Consider the following 18,964-nt stretch of genomic DNA (forward strand, 5'->3'; position numbering starts at 1 on the left):
AAAAAAAATACAGGGCGCCTATGAAATCTATGCCAAAAAATTGGCAGGGCTAATGAGCCCTGGATATAATGATATCCGTTTATAGTTTTATATCTCACTAAATCGGTATATGGCACAATAAAAGACTTCATAACGGTAATAAAATATCAATAATATTGGAAAAGTTGTTTTTATGAATTTTACTTGGATTTGTATTGGAATTTTTTTTTCACATTAAGATTTCGCGTTTTGCAGTGGCTCAAATACTAACCGTGCCACGTCCATAATAAAAAAGAGCTGCATTTGATTGGGCGTCGCGCGACGCCGAGAATCGGACGAATTTGTTCAACTACATTTCCAATTTTAATTAAATTCTTCTCGAAAGTGTTTATGATGCCTAGATTTATAGCTACATAGTTAATATATATCGCTCCTAAGAAGTAATAGTGTGTTGTGCCTTTAATATAATTAACTTTAGTCTACGAAAATGGAGAAGCACATGGTAATCGCTGGAGTTATAGTAACATCAACGGGACTGAACAATTTGGAAGTAGCTCCTGGTTATGTCATGGTTGTGGATGGCAAAGTAAGCGAAATTAGTCTATATTATATACGAGTTTTTATTACCTTTTCTCAGGTATCTCCATTGACTTAGGCCCTATAGTTAGGGTACCTAGGTAGTTATAGGTCAGCTACGGATCAATAATTTATGGACTGTAGTCCCTCGGTGCATGTTCAAAACCTAACATATTTATAGTTTAAGTGTTATACTTTCTCAACAAAACGCCTACCTATCTAGCTTTCCTACAGTGTTCTTTGTTCATAGCAACTGGTATAATGGTTTTAGTTAATATGCAATATTAGTTATTCTTCAACTATGCATATGACGTCCTTTTTTGTACGAAGATTTAACAACTTGCTGTGGCAATTTTGTCACTTTTATGTGCTCCTTTTTTGGCCTTAATTCTGCCAAATGAAAAACTAATAACAACACATTGTCTACACACACGCTACACATGCTTAAAGCCATTTTTCAAGTTCTCTACAGATTTAGGTCTTACAGTAGGGTATATAAGCACTCATAGGTCAGCTAAGGATCAATAATGTATGGGCTGGACTCTCGGCGCATGTGCAAGACCTAACACATCTATAGCTAAGTGATGATTTGTATACAAATAGTGGGATCACAATAGATAGGATAATGATCACAGTGATGAAGGCAGAGATGGGCGGTAGGTTCAAAAACCAATCTGTCCGCCCGGATTTTTACCCAAAGCGCCATGTTTTAACCCATTTCTATTTCCCATATCAGTTTTAACTCATTGAGTTAAATGATATGAATTTGGTATAATTCCATACTTATTAATAATTTATATTAATAATATGTAATATTTAATTAATAACTATTAGTAATAATAATGTTCATAGCTATTAATGTCCACGTCGTAATCCTGTGGACTCTCACTTACTGCGCTGCTTAAAAACTAAATTAGCTATGACAATTAATCCAAAAACTCCTCGCTTTGGCGTGTGACACAATGCATAGTGTTTCAAAATGCCTTCAAATCGGACATTTTTTAGTGGAGCTTAGTATATAACGTGTTTTAATGTTCTAAATGCAGGACGAAAACTCCCGTGTGCCAATTTTACATGGTTTTGAAGAAAACTTTCTTCAAAGTTTTTCGTTAACTTCAAAAATGATTAAAACTCAATAAATAATAATACTATCAGTTATTAACATGATATTAAAAGGAATTTAAAACGTTATTTATTAAGCTTTGTTGCTTTTCCAAAATGTAAGCGAAAGTTGCGAATATCGAATATTTCCTTAAAATGGTTATAGTTTTTTTCTTTATTATTTCGCGTTAGTATTGTATTGTATTTCGCTTTCAAGAAATAATAAAAGAATATTTTAGTTGGACAGTTAGACTTGGAAATACGATCCTAATGGCAAGGACTTGAGTATTATTTCTAGTACTTTAAATCATACTCAAGTCCTGACTTGAGCATTGAGTAGAATTCTGAAATACGATCCTAAGGGTCGTATTCCATAACTCTACTCAATGCTCAAGTCAGGATTTGAGCAGACTTGAGTATGATTTCAAGCACTGGAAATACGACCCTAATTGCAAGGACTTGAGTATGATTTCTAGTGCTTTGAATCATACTCAAGTCCTGACTTGAGCATTGAGTAGAGTTCTAGAATATGACCCTAAGACCTAATCGCTAGAAAAGATTTGCTTTGAATTTTTTTCCATCCTCTAAGGCTTTGAATGACCACAATTCTTTATCTAATTTATCATTACTATCGAGTGCAGATGACCATTGCCAACATAATAATATGCATAACGTCTGAATTTTCCCTAAAGGATGGAAAAGAATTTTCAATGAATTACGTAGTTGTCTATGGTCTGAATCAATATTTTGAAGCGAAATTTTAATAATGTGTATTTTTTCAATTAAAGATTACCCGTAAGGGCAATATAAAAGAGTTTGAGAGGCTTGAGGGACAGGGTGCCCTTAGGGGTTATAATGTAATCAAAATGCATGAGGAGCAATTCCTGATGCCAGGTTTGATCGACTGTCATACACATGCACCTCAATTCCCAAATCTTGGTTTGGGAATGAATCTCATAGCGCTCTACTGGCTGCAAGAATACATATATCCACTAGAAAGTGAATTTTATAAAACTGATTATGCGAAGGATGTTTATTCTCAAGCGGTGGTAAGTACATTATTATTATGTATTTGTAAAGCTACAAGTTACGACTCACTGATAGAAATAGACCGCATACAGCCCGATATGGTGGAAATCAAATATTTATACGTTGTACGCGGATAGGTTCCAAAACAAAAGGTAAAAATGCGAGAATCACCTGAATGTGGAAAATATAAAAGAGCAATCAACGGCCTACAAACACCATAATATACGGAAGCGATATTTGTGCTTTTTTATTAGGTACACCCGGGTCAATTTCCGCCAGAGGTAAAAAATGTTTAAAATTCAAATAAACAAGATGGCCGCCATTCACATTTTAAAGTCTTCCATCACGGAAACTATTAGAGGTAGGTAGAAAGTGCTGGAATGTCGTAGAGGGTAACAGTGTACAACAAAAAAAAAATCAAAATGGCGGCCGAATAAAAATTGCTTCAATCCGGCTGAAAATTGGCACGCGGAGGTCTTTAGGAATCCTTAATCATAATTATTAAGGGTCAAAAGTTTATTTTCGCCATTTTTTAATATGGCTGTCATGTAAGCGTTTTTTCGTCAAAAATGGCTGTTGAAAGATTTGCTCTGCTTCGACTGAAAATTGGCATGTGGAGGCGTCTAGGAGTGTCGGATAAAAATGTAAGGCATACTCATTGTAGTGAAAAATTAAATGAGATACTTATAGCGTTGCATCTCTCTCTCTCTGTTAGTTTCCTTTATCTTGAAAACTACGCCAAAGAGAAGTATTTTATGGAAAATACAAAGACTGTCTGGCTATCACACGAAATGTCTGGTCTCTAATTAGGGAATTTTCTGTACTATGAATACCAGAATAATTATAACTCTGAGGGCAATACCCAGACCAGAGCCAACTTAGAAATGTACGTCTTCTAAATTGGCCCAAATCGGGAATCGAATCGGAAACCTCCTCATTAAGCGCCCATAGTAGTAACCGCTGTGCCACCGAAGAGCATAAGCACATGACCACGCGCCACAGGCCGAGCCCTACCCCACCTTCTTGACAAGCGTCACACATGTGTTTCCTCGGATGTTGAGCGAACGCGAACAAAAAAAAAATTATAAGATACCAAATTGTAACAAAAATTATGTAAATTGCGAAAATTTGTGTTATAAAATAGAGTCCAGAGTCAAAAAAAAATAAATATTTCGTTATGACCGAATGTTCTATACATTGCACAACATTTGTATTACCTGTGAGTCCTGAACATTGAGGGCCACACATTTTTCTCTAGAACAAAAGTTTTTTATAGATATGAAAGGCAAATTATTCATAACCTTAAAATGCCCAGATATTTGTTCTTCCTAAAGTACACCCGGTCTTAATATAATTATGAAGAAATTCAATTAAAGTATCTATTTTAGTTAAAAACAGTTGTATTTTTCAGTCTTAAAAAAGTAAATATTTCACGAGAGAGTATATTAATAATGTAGCAAACCCGTAAAAAAATCTTTCAAATTAACTTTTGGTGAGAAATTTAATTTAATACTTAGCTCATTAAAATCACGTTGATTTAAGATAACAAAAGAAAAACAGATAGAAGAAAACAATAATGTTCGAAAATAGTCGCGTCCAAAGGTGTTAAAACGTAAAAATCATAATGTGTATAAAATTTTAGTTTAAAAAAACCGTTGGGAATATTGTCATACCATAGGTCATGACCTCCTTGACATACCCATCCCGGCTTGATGTCCACTTAATAGACACCCTGTATATTATAATCAAAACGACTTCTTTGACTCAATGTTCAAAATCAAAATCAAAATCAAAATAATCTTTATTTCATAGGTAAGCATTATTACACTTGAAATCGTCACAATGGTTAAACTCTACCGCTCATTCGTAAGGCAGATTCCCCTGAGAAGAATGAGCAAGAAACTCTAGGGGTTGCTCTTTGTAAATAACATTTACAATATTTTTTATTTGAAACATCAGATTGAGACTACCTCCATGAGCTAAACGGGTTACTACCACGGATTTTTGTCATCCAAGTACGCAGAAGTTGTATAATAACCTTTAGTATAAAGTTTTTGTTTCACTATAGTTTTAAATCTCGTGAAAGGCAAATTTTGTATATCAACCGGAATCTTGTTATAGAAGCGTATACATTGCCCCTTAAATGATTGTTTGACTTTGTGAAGACGACTATCAAGAAAAGCTAGTTTATTTTTATTCCTCGTATTAATGTTATGTCTGTCACTATTTTTCATAAAGAAATTACTATTCCTTTTAACATAAATTATATTTTCATAAATGTATTGTGAGGCTAGTGTAAGAATGTTAATTTCCTTAAACTTATCTCTCAAAGATACTTTGGGGCCCAGATTGTAAATTGCCCTAACTGCACGTTTCTGCAGGACAAAGATTCTATTGATATCGGCGGCATTACCCCAAAGCAAAATGCCGTATGTCATTAGACTGTGAAAGTAGCTGAAGTAAACCAATCTAGCGGTTTCGACGTCTGAAAGTTTCCTTATTTTTTTAATCGCGTACACTGCAGAGCTGAGCCGTTTTGACAACTTACTTATATGGGGACCCCATTGCAATTTAGCATCTAACGTTATACCTAGAAATACAACTGTATCCACAAGATTCAATTTTTCGTTTCTAACTACAATGTTTGTAACCGTCTCTCTAACATTGGGTAATGTAAATTTCACACAATTTGTTTTTTTCTCATTAAGAAGTAGGTTATTAACAGCAAACCAATCAACTACTTTAGATATAGCATTGTTCACATCGTCATAGGAACATTGGTGCCTTTTAACTTTAAATAATAAGGAAGTATCATCAGCAAACAATACTATCTCATGTTTTATACCCTCCATAAGGCTAGGTAAATCATTAATATAAACTAAAAACAAAAATGGGCCTAGAATTGAACCTTGAGGGACACCCATGCTAATTACAGACCCTGACGATCTCGTACCGTTAACATCGACCCTCTGTACCCTACCACGCAAATACGATTTAAGAAGGTCGAGATCACGTCCCGCCACACCATAATGGCGAAGTTTCCTGACCAGTGTATCATGGTGCACACAATCAAAAGCCTTGGAAAGGTCACAGAATACACCAATAGCATCATGTGAGACTTCCCATGCATCAAATATATGATTAATCAACTCTACACCAGCGTCGGTTGTAGAGCGACCCCGAGTGAAACCAAATTGTTTAGGAGACATTAAATTATTACTATAAAAATGTGCACACATCTGATTTAGAATAATTTTTTCAAATATTTTACTGAGAGTTGGTAGTATTGATATAGGTCTGAAATTGGTGGGGTCAGAAATACTACCAGATTTGAAAAGTGGAATAACTTTACTTTGCTTCATGAGGTCAGGAAAGACACCATCATCAACACATTTATTAAAGACACAGGCTAAGTAAGGCGCAATACAATCAACTATAGAACTAATTACTCTGACTGAAAGACCATCAAGATCAGCAGTATTTTTTATATTTATAGACTTAAAGGCTTTAACAATATCGTTTGGAAATACATGACGGAACCTTAAATTAGTGATACTAACTGCATTATTTTCTTTTAGTAAGGATTCAGCGGCCGTGGGAGATGAATTTAACGAATTAGTAGTCAAAATTGGAATGTTGGTAAAAAAATTTTCAAATATTTTAGCAACTTCTGCGTCTGTGTTTACAATTTTGTCATTAAATCTTAGTTGAAAATCTAAGTTACGAGGTTTGACCCTTCCAGTTTCGCTATTTATAATATTCCAAGTCGTTTTTACTACATTCGCGCTGCTTTTTATTTTATTATTAATAAACATTGCTTTGGCTGCCACACAAACACGTTTAAACATTTTCGAATATTTCCTAACAAAATCATTAAAACTGTTACTAGTGTTATAAGTTCTTTCATCGTAAAGATCATACAGCCTTTGTCTACTTTTGTGAATTCCCACAGTCGCCCATTCACTAAATTTTGCTTTTTTGTTTGCACTGTGGGTGCTGGATAAGGAGTGCCCGGGTTTAACTCTCGATAGGACTAACTTAGGAAACGAACTTTTCTAAATTGATTCGCGACTGGGCATCACAAAATGATTTTTTAAGCGGAGGTTCATACGATACAGATAACACAATAAAAAGGTGCAATAATATAAATTCCTTTTTTTCTTTTTGGGTAAAACTTTTTATTACGCTCGTACTTAACACCTTTCAGCGCCGCCTACTGAAAAATGGAACCACCACCGCCTGCTACACCGGTACTCTCCATCTAGATGGAACAATGGAACTAGTGAAAAGTGTGATAGATCAAAAACAACGTGCCCTCATTGGCAAAGTCAGTGGCAATATAGAAAACAAATTCGGATACTATAATAACATTGATACAGAACTGGCTGAAACTAAAACGTTCATTAAGAAAGTTCTTGCTTTGGGCGTAAGTTATCATATAGGTACTATATAGTAGTCGTAGTACATTGTGCCACAGTAGGCGACTACGAACAGGGGTATTCAAAACCCGAGCCGAAGGCGAGAACTTCAGTGGCCCGAACGTATGGTATTGTTGTTCCACCATTGTAGCATAGGTTATTATTTTATTTTTATAACATCAAGTGGCGGCACGAACAACGTACTATGTTTTTCATCACACTTGCAAGGAAGTTGAAAAAAAGGAAAAATGTACTTAATAATGTTATAGTTTATTTATTACAAATTTATTTAAGTAGGTATCTCACAAATAAATCGTATGTAAAGAATATTACTTCCTTATCACTACAACTTTTTATGATCTTTTAAATTTAGATATCTATGTATGTTTATAAGTAAACATAAATTACAAAATTCTTTTTATTGTTTTTATATTCACACTAAGCAAGACCCAGGCTCTTGTCGCCGGTGTAGCCTCCCCCACTCTTTACGGTTCATAACCAAATCCTGGACCTCCCCTCATTCTTGATTTTCAAATTTATTTTTTTCAATATATGCTTTATTCTTGTTCTTCCTCTTATTTCCCTTCTCTAAGCTGTATTTATATTACTAGAAGTAGTATTTACATTACGTCTTATAAAATAAAAGAAAAAAGACGTTCACTTTAATTTAGCCAGAAAATATCTAGGCACTTATCGCCCTTGTGACACAATGTACTAAAAATATACAACACTAGTAAATTGTTGCACCTAAACGTGTTTACATGTATAGAATGACTTGGTGCTCCCTGTCGTGGCACCACGATGCCCGCTCAGTTGCGACAATGACATGATGAACAAGCTTGCGAAGTTAGCTGTCAAATATGACTGTCGTATGCAGGTAAGCTTTGTCTTAGGCTGAACTCACACCGGCGCAGAGTCAAAGCGACGCGTCATGTTTTTCGCCTATAGCATATTCATCTCTATTTTCCCATTATTAAGGCACAAATTTGTATTATGAAAATATGGAGTCGAGCGGCTTCGCGTATCGCCGCGCGTTACTTGAGCGCAGCGAGGCGTCAGGCGCCGACCACACTGTGATCCGGGCGCAGTAATGCGAGTGTCGCCAGGCATTGTAGTTGAAAAACAGGACGCGACGCGACGCTTCGACTCTGCGCCAGTGTGAGATGAGCCTTAGACTATTCACATGCACATTCACTTTCTTGTAGGAGTATTTATTTTGTAACAGTGGTGTTATTTTTCAATCTCGTTATTAATTGTTTCCGTGTAATTGCAGAGTCATATATCCGAAAGTAAAGATGATATAACACAGGTGCTTCAACTAAACCCGGGCTGCATGAACTATGCCGAAGTTTTCGATAAGTGCGATGTTCTCACCAAAAAGGTATAAATATATATATATCCATTGTTTAACGTAGATATATTAACAAAAATATTTAATACATTTCAATGACGGGGTTGATAAACAAAAAGTCATTCTTAAAACTTCTTCATTACAATTTAGTGACTGTGTACTCATTATAAGGTACAATGATTTTTTTTAAGAATTACGCATTGTTATGTTACGTTACGTTATTGTAGTAATATAATAGTAATCAGAATAGGAAAAGTGCCACTATACAATTAATCTGATTTAGGCTGAGATTTATAAAACGAACTTCGACTTCGAATATGCAAAAATAACGAGCTAAACTACAAAATGAATTTTGCCTTTTTTAAGCAAAAAATTACTTAATATAATTGCGTAATATTCTGCTTAAAATAAAACGATTTTTTGTAAATACAAAAACCTTGCTTAACTTGTCATCTTTGCGTAGTCGAAGTAAAAGTTCGTTTTAGAAATCTCAATCTCAGATGGTTGCATTTCGTAATTATAATGTTTTTTACTGTACAAAACCCCTTAGTAAGTATACAGAGTTATTTGTAAAATGTCGCAGGACAGTATTACTAAAATTATAAACAACAACTTACGGGTCGGTATCATAATGACTATGTATCTTCAAAATGACCTGATCAACACAACTCTTAGATCGCAAAACCATCACCTCTGCAGAAAGACTATATTAACAATTCATCAGATTTAATTTTAGTACAAAAATAAGAATATTTAAATAGATCTCTCTAAACAGTATTAACTCTATGCAGTGGCAAAAGAAATCACGCGAGAGGCGTGTTTTTTATGTGGCGTTGCTAAACAAATAAATTATTACCAAAAATACAGATCTAAAAATTGTCAGATAATACAACAAAAACTTACAAGTTTATTTTTGGTAAATCGATTACGTTTTGTAAAATGTTATGGAACAAGAGTTGTTGTTTCTGATGTTGGTAATATCGTCTACTTAAAGGTAAAACCACATAAGTGACTTTCACACTAAAAATCTCTAAATTATGTACCTGTTGTAAGAAAATCATCATTTTTCTGCAGATAAAACTCTTATTAAGTTTATAGCATTTTTGTTCTTAAGTTCACGTGCAGAAAGATAATGCTTCACTTACCATAGCTATATAAATTAAAGACTTTTTGTTTACAATGCCGCTTATATGACAACAACCTTCCTGGATCATATCGCTCATTTAGTGCAACATTGACTTAATTGCAATTTTGGCATAATTGAATTAAGACTTAATTAATTACATATTAACATCCTTTATCCAAATTTGCCAAAATTACAATTACATCAATGTAGCACCAAATAAGCGATATCGTCTGTTTAAAGGTAAAATATGGTCCAGAGATGTTGTTATTATTTTACACATAATCCTGTATTTTATTTTTATTACTTTCATTTTTTTAAATTACCCTTTGTATCCTAGGACAATATGAAGATACTGACAAGCTGACAGCTCCGCGTTCGTCAAATGCCAGGACTTTTAGGCGAGACTTAAGTTTAGGTAGACGAACGTTATTTTACACCTTCCGGGTCGGGTAGGTTATTAAAAGGTACAACGTTTATTTGAAGCATTTTCAAGTACTCTTAGCCTTGAATAGACTCACTTAGATGTCCATTTTAGATAATCAGTTGATCTTTCATTGCCTAATCAACTCCACTAAACTGTCATTTGTTTCAAATAATTAACCATAGTGTAACTAACTGGCTTTTGTCAAGTGCTATATACATATATGTATATAAAAAATAAATAGGTTGATTACTTAAACTTTTATTGAATTGATATTCAATTATTTTTATGTGAAATTACTCCACTAGTTGAAAAAATTACTTCGATCCGATTGGAGTCGAACCGACGTCTTCTAGCATACCGTGCCAGACGCTATACCAACTAAGCTACGGAACGAGCCAGCGGACCTCACGAATTTTTCTATGTGCTTGCGTCGTATCTTTGTATTTGGTTTTTTCAACTTTTTTTAGCCGTAGCGCCATCTTTGAGAAAACTATATTACGTCACTTAGTTAGATAAAAATTTAAATAAATTGAATGGCGACATCTCTAGCCGGGGCTGGTAGCTGTAAAGGTATATTAACTGGATAACGAAATATTATAAGTTACTCCTAAAACGGTAAACTTGTATTTTTGAGAGCATTAAATTCTTAAAAATGCACACGTACGCAAACACACTGGTGGTGAAACGTAATATAAGGTAAGTTACTTGAACCAACATTCACACTACACGGACATGGTTAATTAGAGGTAGAACCCCATTGACTTACAAATAAATGGACGACGGGTCTAATACAAAAACCACGACAAAAAGTCCCAAGTCAACCTATTTAAACGTAGTGATATGTAAAGGAATATGAAAAAGCTAAAACGTTGAATTTAAATTGTAATGTCATCGCAGTACTGTCTAATTTTGCTTGCTTCGCTGTCAGTCGAACAAACGAAGACTAAAGTGTGAATGACGCTCTGTATACGATTTTAACATCCTATAAGTTCGGACACTTTTTAGCGCGGACCCGACGTCCATATAATTGTAAGTCAATGTAGAAACCCATAACAGTAACACTCATACCCTTTCTCTTTTTTACTACGCTGGGTCCTAATCACGTATTAATCGTACCACAACTTTAGCTAATAAAAAAATGAATATCTTCCTCATAAAAATTTTATTACAAAGTTTGATGTGTTCTATTCTTGAATTTCAGGCACATGGGACTTGTCAACTTAGTCTCAGGGTGACGGGCGCAGAGGCAGTGCCCCTCAGATCTTTGCAATTTAAAAATGATTTTTATAAATGATCTGATTTATAAACTATCCAGTCCTTGTCTTCTCTATGCTGATGACTTGAAAATATATCGCATAATAAGTGAGTCGTCTGACTGCTGTGAACTACAGGGTGATATTGACACAGTTTATGAATGGTGCCAACAAAACAGTATGCACCTCAATGCTAAAAAATGTTTTGTTATAAGTTTTACTAATAAGCGTTCTAAGCGTGTGTATGACTATCGACTTAATGAACAATTATTAGATAGAAAAACTGTAGCTAAGGACCTCGGTGTGTTATTTAACAGTACCTAAATTAACGTTTCGTGAACATTATGCATACATTAAGAGGAAAGCACTTCAATTGCTGGGCTTCATAACAAGATGCACCAAGGATTTCAAACGGGCTCAAAGTTATCTGACAGTCTATTACAGCCTTGTCCGTAGTATTTTAGAGTATGCTTGTGTCATTTGGTCTCCCTGCTACTCAGTCCACTCGAATAGTGTAGAAAACGTTCAGAGAAAATCACTTCGGATACTTAGTTACAAATGTGGTTATGGCCGCAGCCTCGTTGGCTATAGTGAGAGACTTGACGAATTTAAAGTGACCTCCTTAAGTGTTCGCCGTAAGAAACAGGATCTCACTTACTTGCACAAGGTTCTTCACGGTGAGATTGATTCTCCTTACCTCTTAAATAAAATAGCTCTCTCTACAAGGCGCAACCCCCGAATACCCAACAAGACGTTTTACTTGCGGGCATACAGAAATAATACTTCGTTTTACAACCCCCTTGTAAGAATGTGTCGGCTTTACAACGAAATATCTATGAAAAACATCGATTTGGACATTTTTAATCCAAGATCCAGAGTGTTTAGACGAGTAGTAAAGCAGCTTGTACTTGTATAGATTTTCACCCATTCCCTTGTCGCTTTAGTATTAAGTAAATAAGTGAATTAACAACAAATTTAACAGTAGTTCTTTCTTGTTACTATAGATTGATGTGTCAACATAAGTAGGGTTACAATCTAGTACTGAACTTTGTTATATCATATTTAATTTGTATCAATGTAATTTGATTGTTATCTGTTTTGTTGTCCATATAATAAATAAATAAATAAACTCTGAGTGGCACTGTAATTGTTATGGACAGGCGTGTAGTACCATCAGGCGCATGACTTGTTCGTCCCGTCACTTGGTATTATAAAAAAAAATGAGGCTTTCAGCGCAGTAACCCCATGAAATGCATACATATACGAGATGATAATGAGAGATTTAAAATTAGTCAAACTCATTTTATATTAGAGCATAGTTTGCAAAAGTGGTCCCTGCCGCCCGCCAGTGGGCACTGCAGAGTCCTAGGACAGTCCTATTAGGGGTAGGGGCCTCGGAAGCAATTAGGGGGCGTTGATGCTGCCCACTAGGTGTTCCCGCATTTGAAAAAAAAAACCTCAATTATGTACATAAACTACACTACATATATACGAGAGACGGCTGATAAGTTTTGAGCCTAGGGTATTAAAAATGCCAATAGAAATGTGTAAAAAAAATATTTTTCTATATAATCTCCCTCTACTTCAATGCACTTCTTACATTTGCCATAAAGGGCTTTTAACCCAGTGAAAAAGTCTTTGCCTTCGAAATGTTCGTCTACAGCCGTTTTCATTTCACCATCACTCGAAAATCTTCGCCCTTAGCAGTCCTTTTTCAAATTGAAGAATAGGAAATAGTCGCTGGGGGCCAGGTCTGGACTGTCGGCTACGGAGGCAGTTAATAGAGTCACAGATAGAGCGCCAATGTAGGTCAATGGCGCCAATGGTAAGATTTTGTACACTTGGTTTCTGCTAAAAGTTAAGAGAAGTTTTTCAGTGGCTAGCCATCGAGCTACTATTCAACTGCCATTGCAATTTTTTTTGTATTCTTCTCTTCAATAGCACAGAAAACTCGACTACATGAATTTGTTGACGACTTGCCGGTTTCGTGAAGTCATTATCCGTGGCCTCAACTGCATGAAGTTGATAACAACTTCACGTCAATTAATGCGAAACCGAGTTCACGCAATGCGTGAATTCGTAATCAACTTCATGCAGTCGTGATCTCGGCTGCATGAAGTTGTTTACGATTTCACGTATTAACTGCAAACATGCAGTCAATATATTAGCAGCCGTCGCAATCAGATTGTCATTGCATTTCCGTCGATGACTACATTAAGTCCGCTCTACTTTTTTCGACAACGGTCAATACACCTTTGTCTAGTGCAGCGAACGACTAGGCGAGCCGGGTACGGTTCATGCAAAGAGCGTTTTCGGTGCGTTTTTATATTAGGCTTCTCCTTGCATACTCGTAAATAACGATAATCTACCTCTACTTTTAATAACAATAAATCTTTGTCGATGGAGGTGTTAAACGTACGTTGCAGTGTATCCTGGCGCACGGTGTGCACCTGACGGGGCACGAGATCGATCTGCTGAAGATGCGCGACGTAGGACTCGTCCACTGCCCCGCGTCCAACACCCGTTTACGCTCCGGCATCTGCCCCGTGCGCAAGCTGCTGAACCACGGCCTTAAAATTGCACTTGGCACAGGTAAGCAAGTTATACTTTAAGCATGTAAGTGATGATCCTGTTGTGTAAGCGTAAATAAATATATCTAACTATTTTTCTCATAAAATTCAAATAATAAAAAAAATTCAATAACGTTATATTGTGACTATATTACCACACATTTATTTAAAACAAAAAGTATATAGTTTCATCTCGACATAATTCAAAAAGATGCGAATTTCTCAAACATAAGTAGGTGCTGTATTTTTCACGTTCCTATCCACATACTGGTCTGTATTCAACCTTTTTTTAGGTCTGTATCCACATACTGGTGTGTGAAACCTGTGATATTTAAATATCTCCACCTCTCCTCTCTTTTAACATCCCCAGGTCCACACTTAACCTATAACTTACTTTATCACTCAAACTCCAGATGTGGCCGGGGGTGACAGTACGTCTATGCTAGACGCTATCCGCCGCACTATAGATGTCTCCACGCACTTGGAGCTACTGGACGGACAGTACAGTGCTATCAATTGGAAGGAGGCGTTCTATCTTAGCACACTCGGAGGAGCAAAAGGTGGGGCCTTAACAAATAAGTCTATATAACGAATATTCCCATTTTAATCGGATAATAGTTTTTTCTCTTGCTTGAATCTATAAATATTAATCTAATAAAACATATTTTCAGTCTTGAATTTAGACGATAAAATTGGGAGCCTGGAAGTGGGAAAGGAGTTTGACGCCCTGCTAATCGACGTATATGCACCAGGAAGTCCCATCGACGAATGCAATAAGCATTTCGTAGGATATGTTAAAGATCACGAGCGGCTGGTCCAGCTATTTCTTTCATCGGGGGACTACCGCAACATCTCGAAGGTGTTCGTCAAAGGGCGCCTCATAAAGGATGAGGGTGCCCTTGTCTTGTAAGCTTGTCAAATGACAAGATTAGTCATTATATATCATAAATTAAGCCAAACTCACATTTATAACATTAGTATTATTAATAACATTTATTAGTATTATTTATAACATTAGTATTAGTTTCATCTATTTATTTAACTATTACGTAGGCTTCGTCAGGAAGACACAAATATAAATCAGCAACAGGCTTCGTCACAAAGAAATTCAATTCGCTAGACTTAGTCATTTCTATTTAACTATAAGAATGAATCAGGACCGCTCTGAATCTTAGCTGGCTTATAACACTGGCAGCATTACCGCGCTGAATAGCCAACGAAATTTGTTGCACCAAGTAAGATGCAGAGCGTGGATCATAGCATCTTTCTCTAAGCCGACGACCCAACTCCCTGATGAATTCTTTGGCCTCCGCACCCCAAGTCCCCGCAGTCTCCACTGCAATTGGCACAAAATCGTACATCAGCTCCAAGGCACTGTACTTGGCATGTTTCAATTTTGCTGCATACGCTGCAGCTGACCCGATCTGGTGGTTTGATTCAGGAGGGACGGTGCAAACGTACTGACACACAAAGCACCGGCCCTTCTGCCACGGAACCAGTGTAAGGCCGTCAGGTCTCTTGCCATCTGTACGGCGCAGCCCCGGAGGCTCCAGACACAGGGCAAACAAAAAAAAGCATATAAACGACTTCAATTATTTCTTTCTTCAATTTAATTATTAATCGACTTCAATTATACTCAATTAAATCAAATCAATACTTAAACGACTACTCATAATACAACCACTAGTTTAATTTATTGTTATTAGTAATTATAATCAATAAACTCGTCTATAATAATTAATAATACATATATTGGTGATGGTACTTCGGTGGAAGAACAGCAACATCTCTTCCATCGCTTAATTTCGAATATTTAATATTATAATACATACTTTCACGTGGCAACATAATGTTGTACCTATGATTAATATTTAATACTTTTGTTAATGTTTAATAGTAATACCTCTAGCTAGTGACCGTCAGGATGGCTGGTCGCCTGTGGTGTCTGGCACTGAGTGTATATTCAAGAATTGCTACCTGTTTGCCACCTTTCTAAATAATTGCTACCTTTGATACATTCTGAGAAATTTAAAAAAATAATTGACCAGCCCTTCTGATATCAGGATGGCTAGTCGTCACTTTGTTCAGCATGAAGAGAGCAGATTATTCCAGAAGTAGACACTTCCTACCTACATTAATTTAAAAAATACAAACGATTGAAAATTTAACGAAGAGTGCCAACGTCTGCCCTGTATGTTATGGCAACAGAGCACTAAAAACTTTTGCTTTTTTTAATTTAATCAGGTACTTCGCAAATGGTGAAGGAACATCATGATAATAATCTCAGTACAGAAAAAAAAACCGACCCCGAAAGTACATGGAATTACATCTATTTCCCAAGTTTTATTGAAATCGGTTAACGGAAAATGTGCAAACCCAGATTCATCTCCTAGTTCCACTACTATACGGAAGTTGACTCAGGAGATAGTAAAAATCAATTCTCACTACTCAAAGTATATTATAGAGAATAAGTATATACATAGAGAGAAAAACGCCTTGAATTGGAGAATAGAAAAATCAACTATTAAAATAATTTAATTGCTGCTTATAATAAAATTTAGGTGCTATTTATAAAAATGAATCTTCATGCGTGAACAGCCACTCTTAGAGGTGGATGATTTTCTTCAAAATTAAATAGGACCTTTGAGGTACCCTCTTTCCACCAAAAAAAGAATCATCAAAACCGGTTTACCAATGGCGGAGTTATCGCGTAACATACATACAAAAAAAACATAGTCGAATTGAGAACCTCCTCCTTTTTTGAAGTCGGTTAAAAATATATGGCGTAGAATTAAGTAAGTAGTAAGACGATTCCCGCGCACCTTATTATTTTATAATTAAAATTGACATATTGTTTGTCTATAACTAAGAATTTTCTAGATTATACGAGTAATTTTTGGGTTCATTGTTTGTACCTAACTACTGTGGCAATTTTTATTGTTTAAATATATTGCAATATTATCTTGAAGCATTATTTTATATTCGAGTGTAATAATACAAAGAAATATTAATTAATATTTCACAATAATATACTCAGGTACATCAATAGTAAACATTTCCACCGAAATTAGAGAAAAAGCGTAACCTGAAAATTATCCATACTTTGTCACGTTGTGCTGTTTTTGTGTAACGTATGTTCAAGTACGACGAATAGTTATAGAAATACGTCGTAGCGTATTTGTGTAGCACTTAGTACAAATAGTGGATACCTAAGCGAGGGCACAGACTGTACCTACAGTCCTTGATCTAAACCATCTTGTATGGATTATAATACTCGTAACAATTATTTTAGGATAAAAATAACAACTTTAGTGTTGATGACTTGGTGTAACCAATTATTTATTTTAAGTACGAAAATAAAGTTTTCGGCCAAGTTGTTCTTTTATTTCACTAATATGCGTTGCGAAATTATTTAATGTATTGGAATATAACTTTATTATAACTGCAAAATTTAATTATTCTTGCACTATGCGCTGTTCCGCTAACGGATTTCGACAAATGTGATTGAGAAAAATAATCGCAAGGCGAAATGAACTAACATATTAATTTATTGAAACCACCATATTAAAGTTTAATAATATACTTTTATTATAGTGAACATTTTACAATTTGTGTAGAAATATGCAAATATAATGTGACCAAAATTATTGTTAAGCGAATACCGTAATATAATACTACGGGAACCAATGTTACAATTAATTCCGACATCAAGTGACCATTAGAAATTGACAACAAGTATATGAATAACCGTTAACGCTTGTTAAAATCGAATTATATAAACAAACATTGATTATTATTTGCCCCAGTAACTCAGCCATACCAAATAAAATTTGGAAACCATAAAGTTTTTGTTAAAGCTTTGAGATCTACTTAACATTTTATGACGGTCAATAATACTAAAATGCAACTGGTGTGTTAAATACTCAAGTCGGTGGAATGATGAGACGTTAATGCAATCGAACGTCGACAATAAATACAATAACGTAAGAGCAGTCTTATAAATTAAATAAGTGCTATATCTAAAAGTTAGCGAATTACATTTATTGTACAAAAAGTTATAATCGTAGTCAATATTCAAAAAGTTAATATTGAAAAAATAGGACGCACTTGAATAGACAATAAATACAATATACCCTAGGAGTTAGTAAAATTTACAAAAAAATATTTGCTGCCATTGTAATCACGGGGAGTGATGGCGACGGCAACAAGTCTCGATCTCAAAACCTGCTAAACGTTTAAATATTGTTAATATAGTACTACTGTATATACATTACATATATATATATATATACGTGTATATATATATATAATATATATATTATAATATATTAGTTTAATCTACGCTAACAATGAACACAGGAACTTGGACGAGCAAATCCATTAAGTGCAAGCCAGATATGGCGGCACACATTTTTGAAACCGACAAACTTAGGCTCCGGCGTTAGTTGTGTTGATTGGCGAGTGGCAGCGGCGTACACAACCTATTGAAAATTACCAAACCGGTTTGAACCTCCTTCATGTTTCTTCTCGGTGTCATGAAGACTTTGAAAACGTATCACAAAACTTTTAAACAATGTTTCAACAGTTTTCACCTCTACCTACCTACCTGCCCGAACATTTCCGATGAAGCTTATATAATATCAAATGCTAAGTAAGTTTTAGATAAATGCATCATAATCATAACAGAGGCCGCCTACAACCGCAGAAAGCTACAGAACATGCTAAATAAAATAATTTTGAGCTGCCATTTTTCCACACACATTAAATGGTTTATTACCTAACAAATTCCTAATACGGTTTAATTCGACAGCTGGTTCACGTACTGGCAATTAGCGTGTCCTAGTATTTTTGTAAATATTAATAAGCTCTTACTTTTCAAATAAAAAGATATCACGCACAAATGGGACACAGATTGATTGTATACAATTTTGTGTATTTGGATTATATAGATACATATGCGCACGACAGCAGTAGTGAGATTATAACACGTAATATAATACATAATGGCTATTCTGAACTTTTACTACTACTTCTATTACATTATCCAATACATATGCCTTTGACTTGCATTGAATTTACTAACCTATAACAGTCTTAATCATATGATATTACATCAATTATTATTATATTACATAAA

The 18,964-nt window shown here is 35.2% G+C and overlaps 1 protein-coding gene across 1 annotated transcript; it reads left to right on the top strand.

Annotated features, from left to right (window-relative positions):
- The first annotated feature begins 297 nt into the window (after positions 1 to 297).
- On the top strand, positions 298 to 15,608 carry LOC113239411 (guanine deaminase-like). Its single transcript, XM_026476412.1, has 8 exons — positions 298 to 565; positions 2,445 to 2,705; positions 6,893 to 7,111; positions 7,873 to 7,980; positions 8,377 to 8,484; positions 13,684 to 13,849; positions 14,241 to 14,387; positions 14,499 to 15,608. Exons 1-8 carry the CDS (start codon positions 467 to 469, stop codon positions 14,735 to 14,737), a joined length of 1,347 nt encoding a protein of 448 aa, XP_026332197.1. The 5' UTR covers positions 298 to 466; the 3' UTR covers positions 14,738 to 15,608.
- Positions 15,609 to 18,964: the final 3,356 nt, after the last annotated feature.

This window comes from Hyposmocoma kahamanoa, unplaced genomic scaffold (assembly GCF_003589595.1).
Source record: "Hyposmocoma kahamanoa isolate Upper Pololo Valley unplaced genomic scaffold, ASM358959v1 99879, whole genome shotgun sequence".
Taxonomy (NCBI): domain Eukaryota; kingdom Metazoa; phylum Arthropoda; class Insecta; order Lepidoptera; family Cosmopterigidae; genus Hyposmocoma; species Hyposmocoma kahamanoa.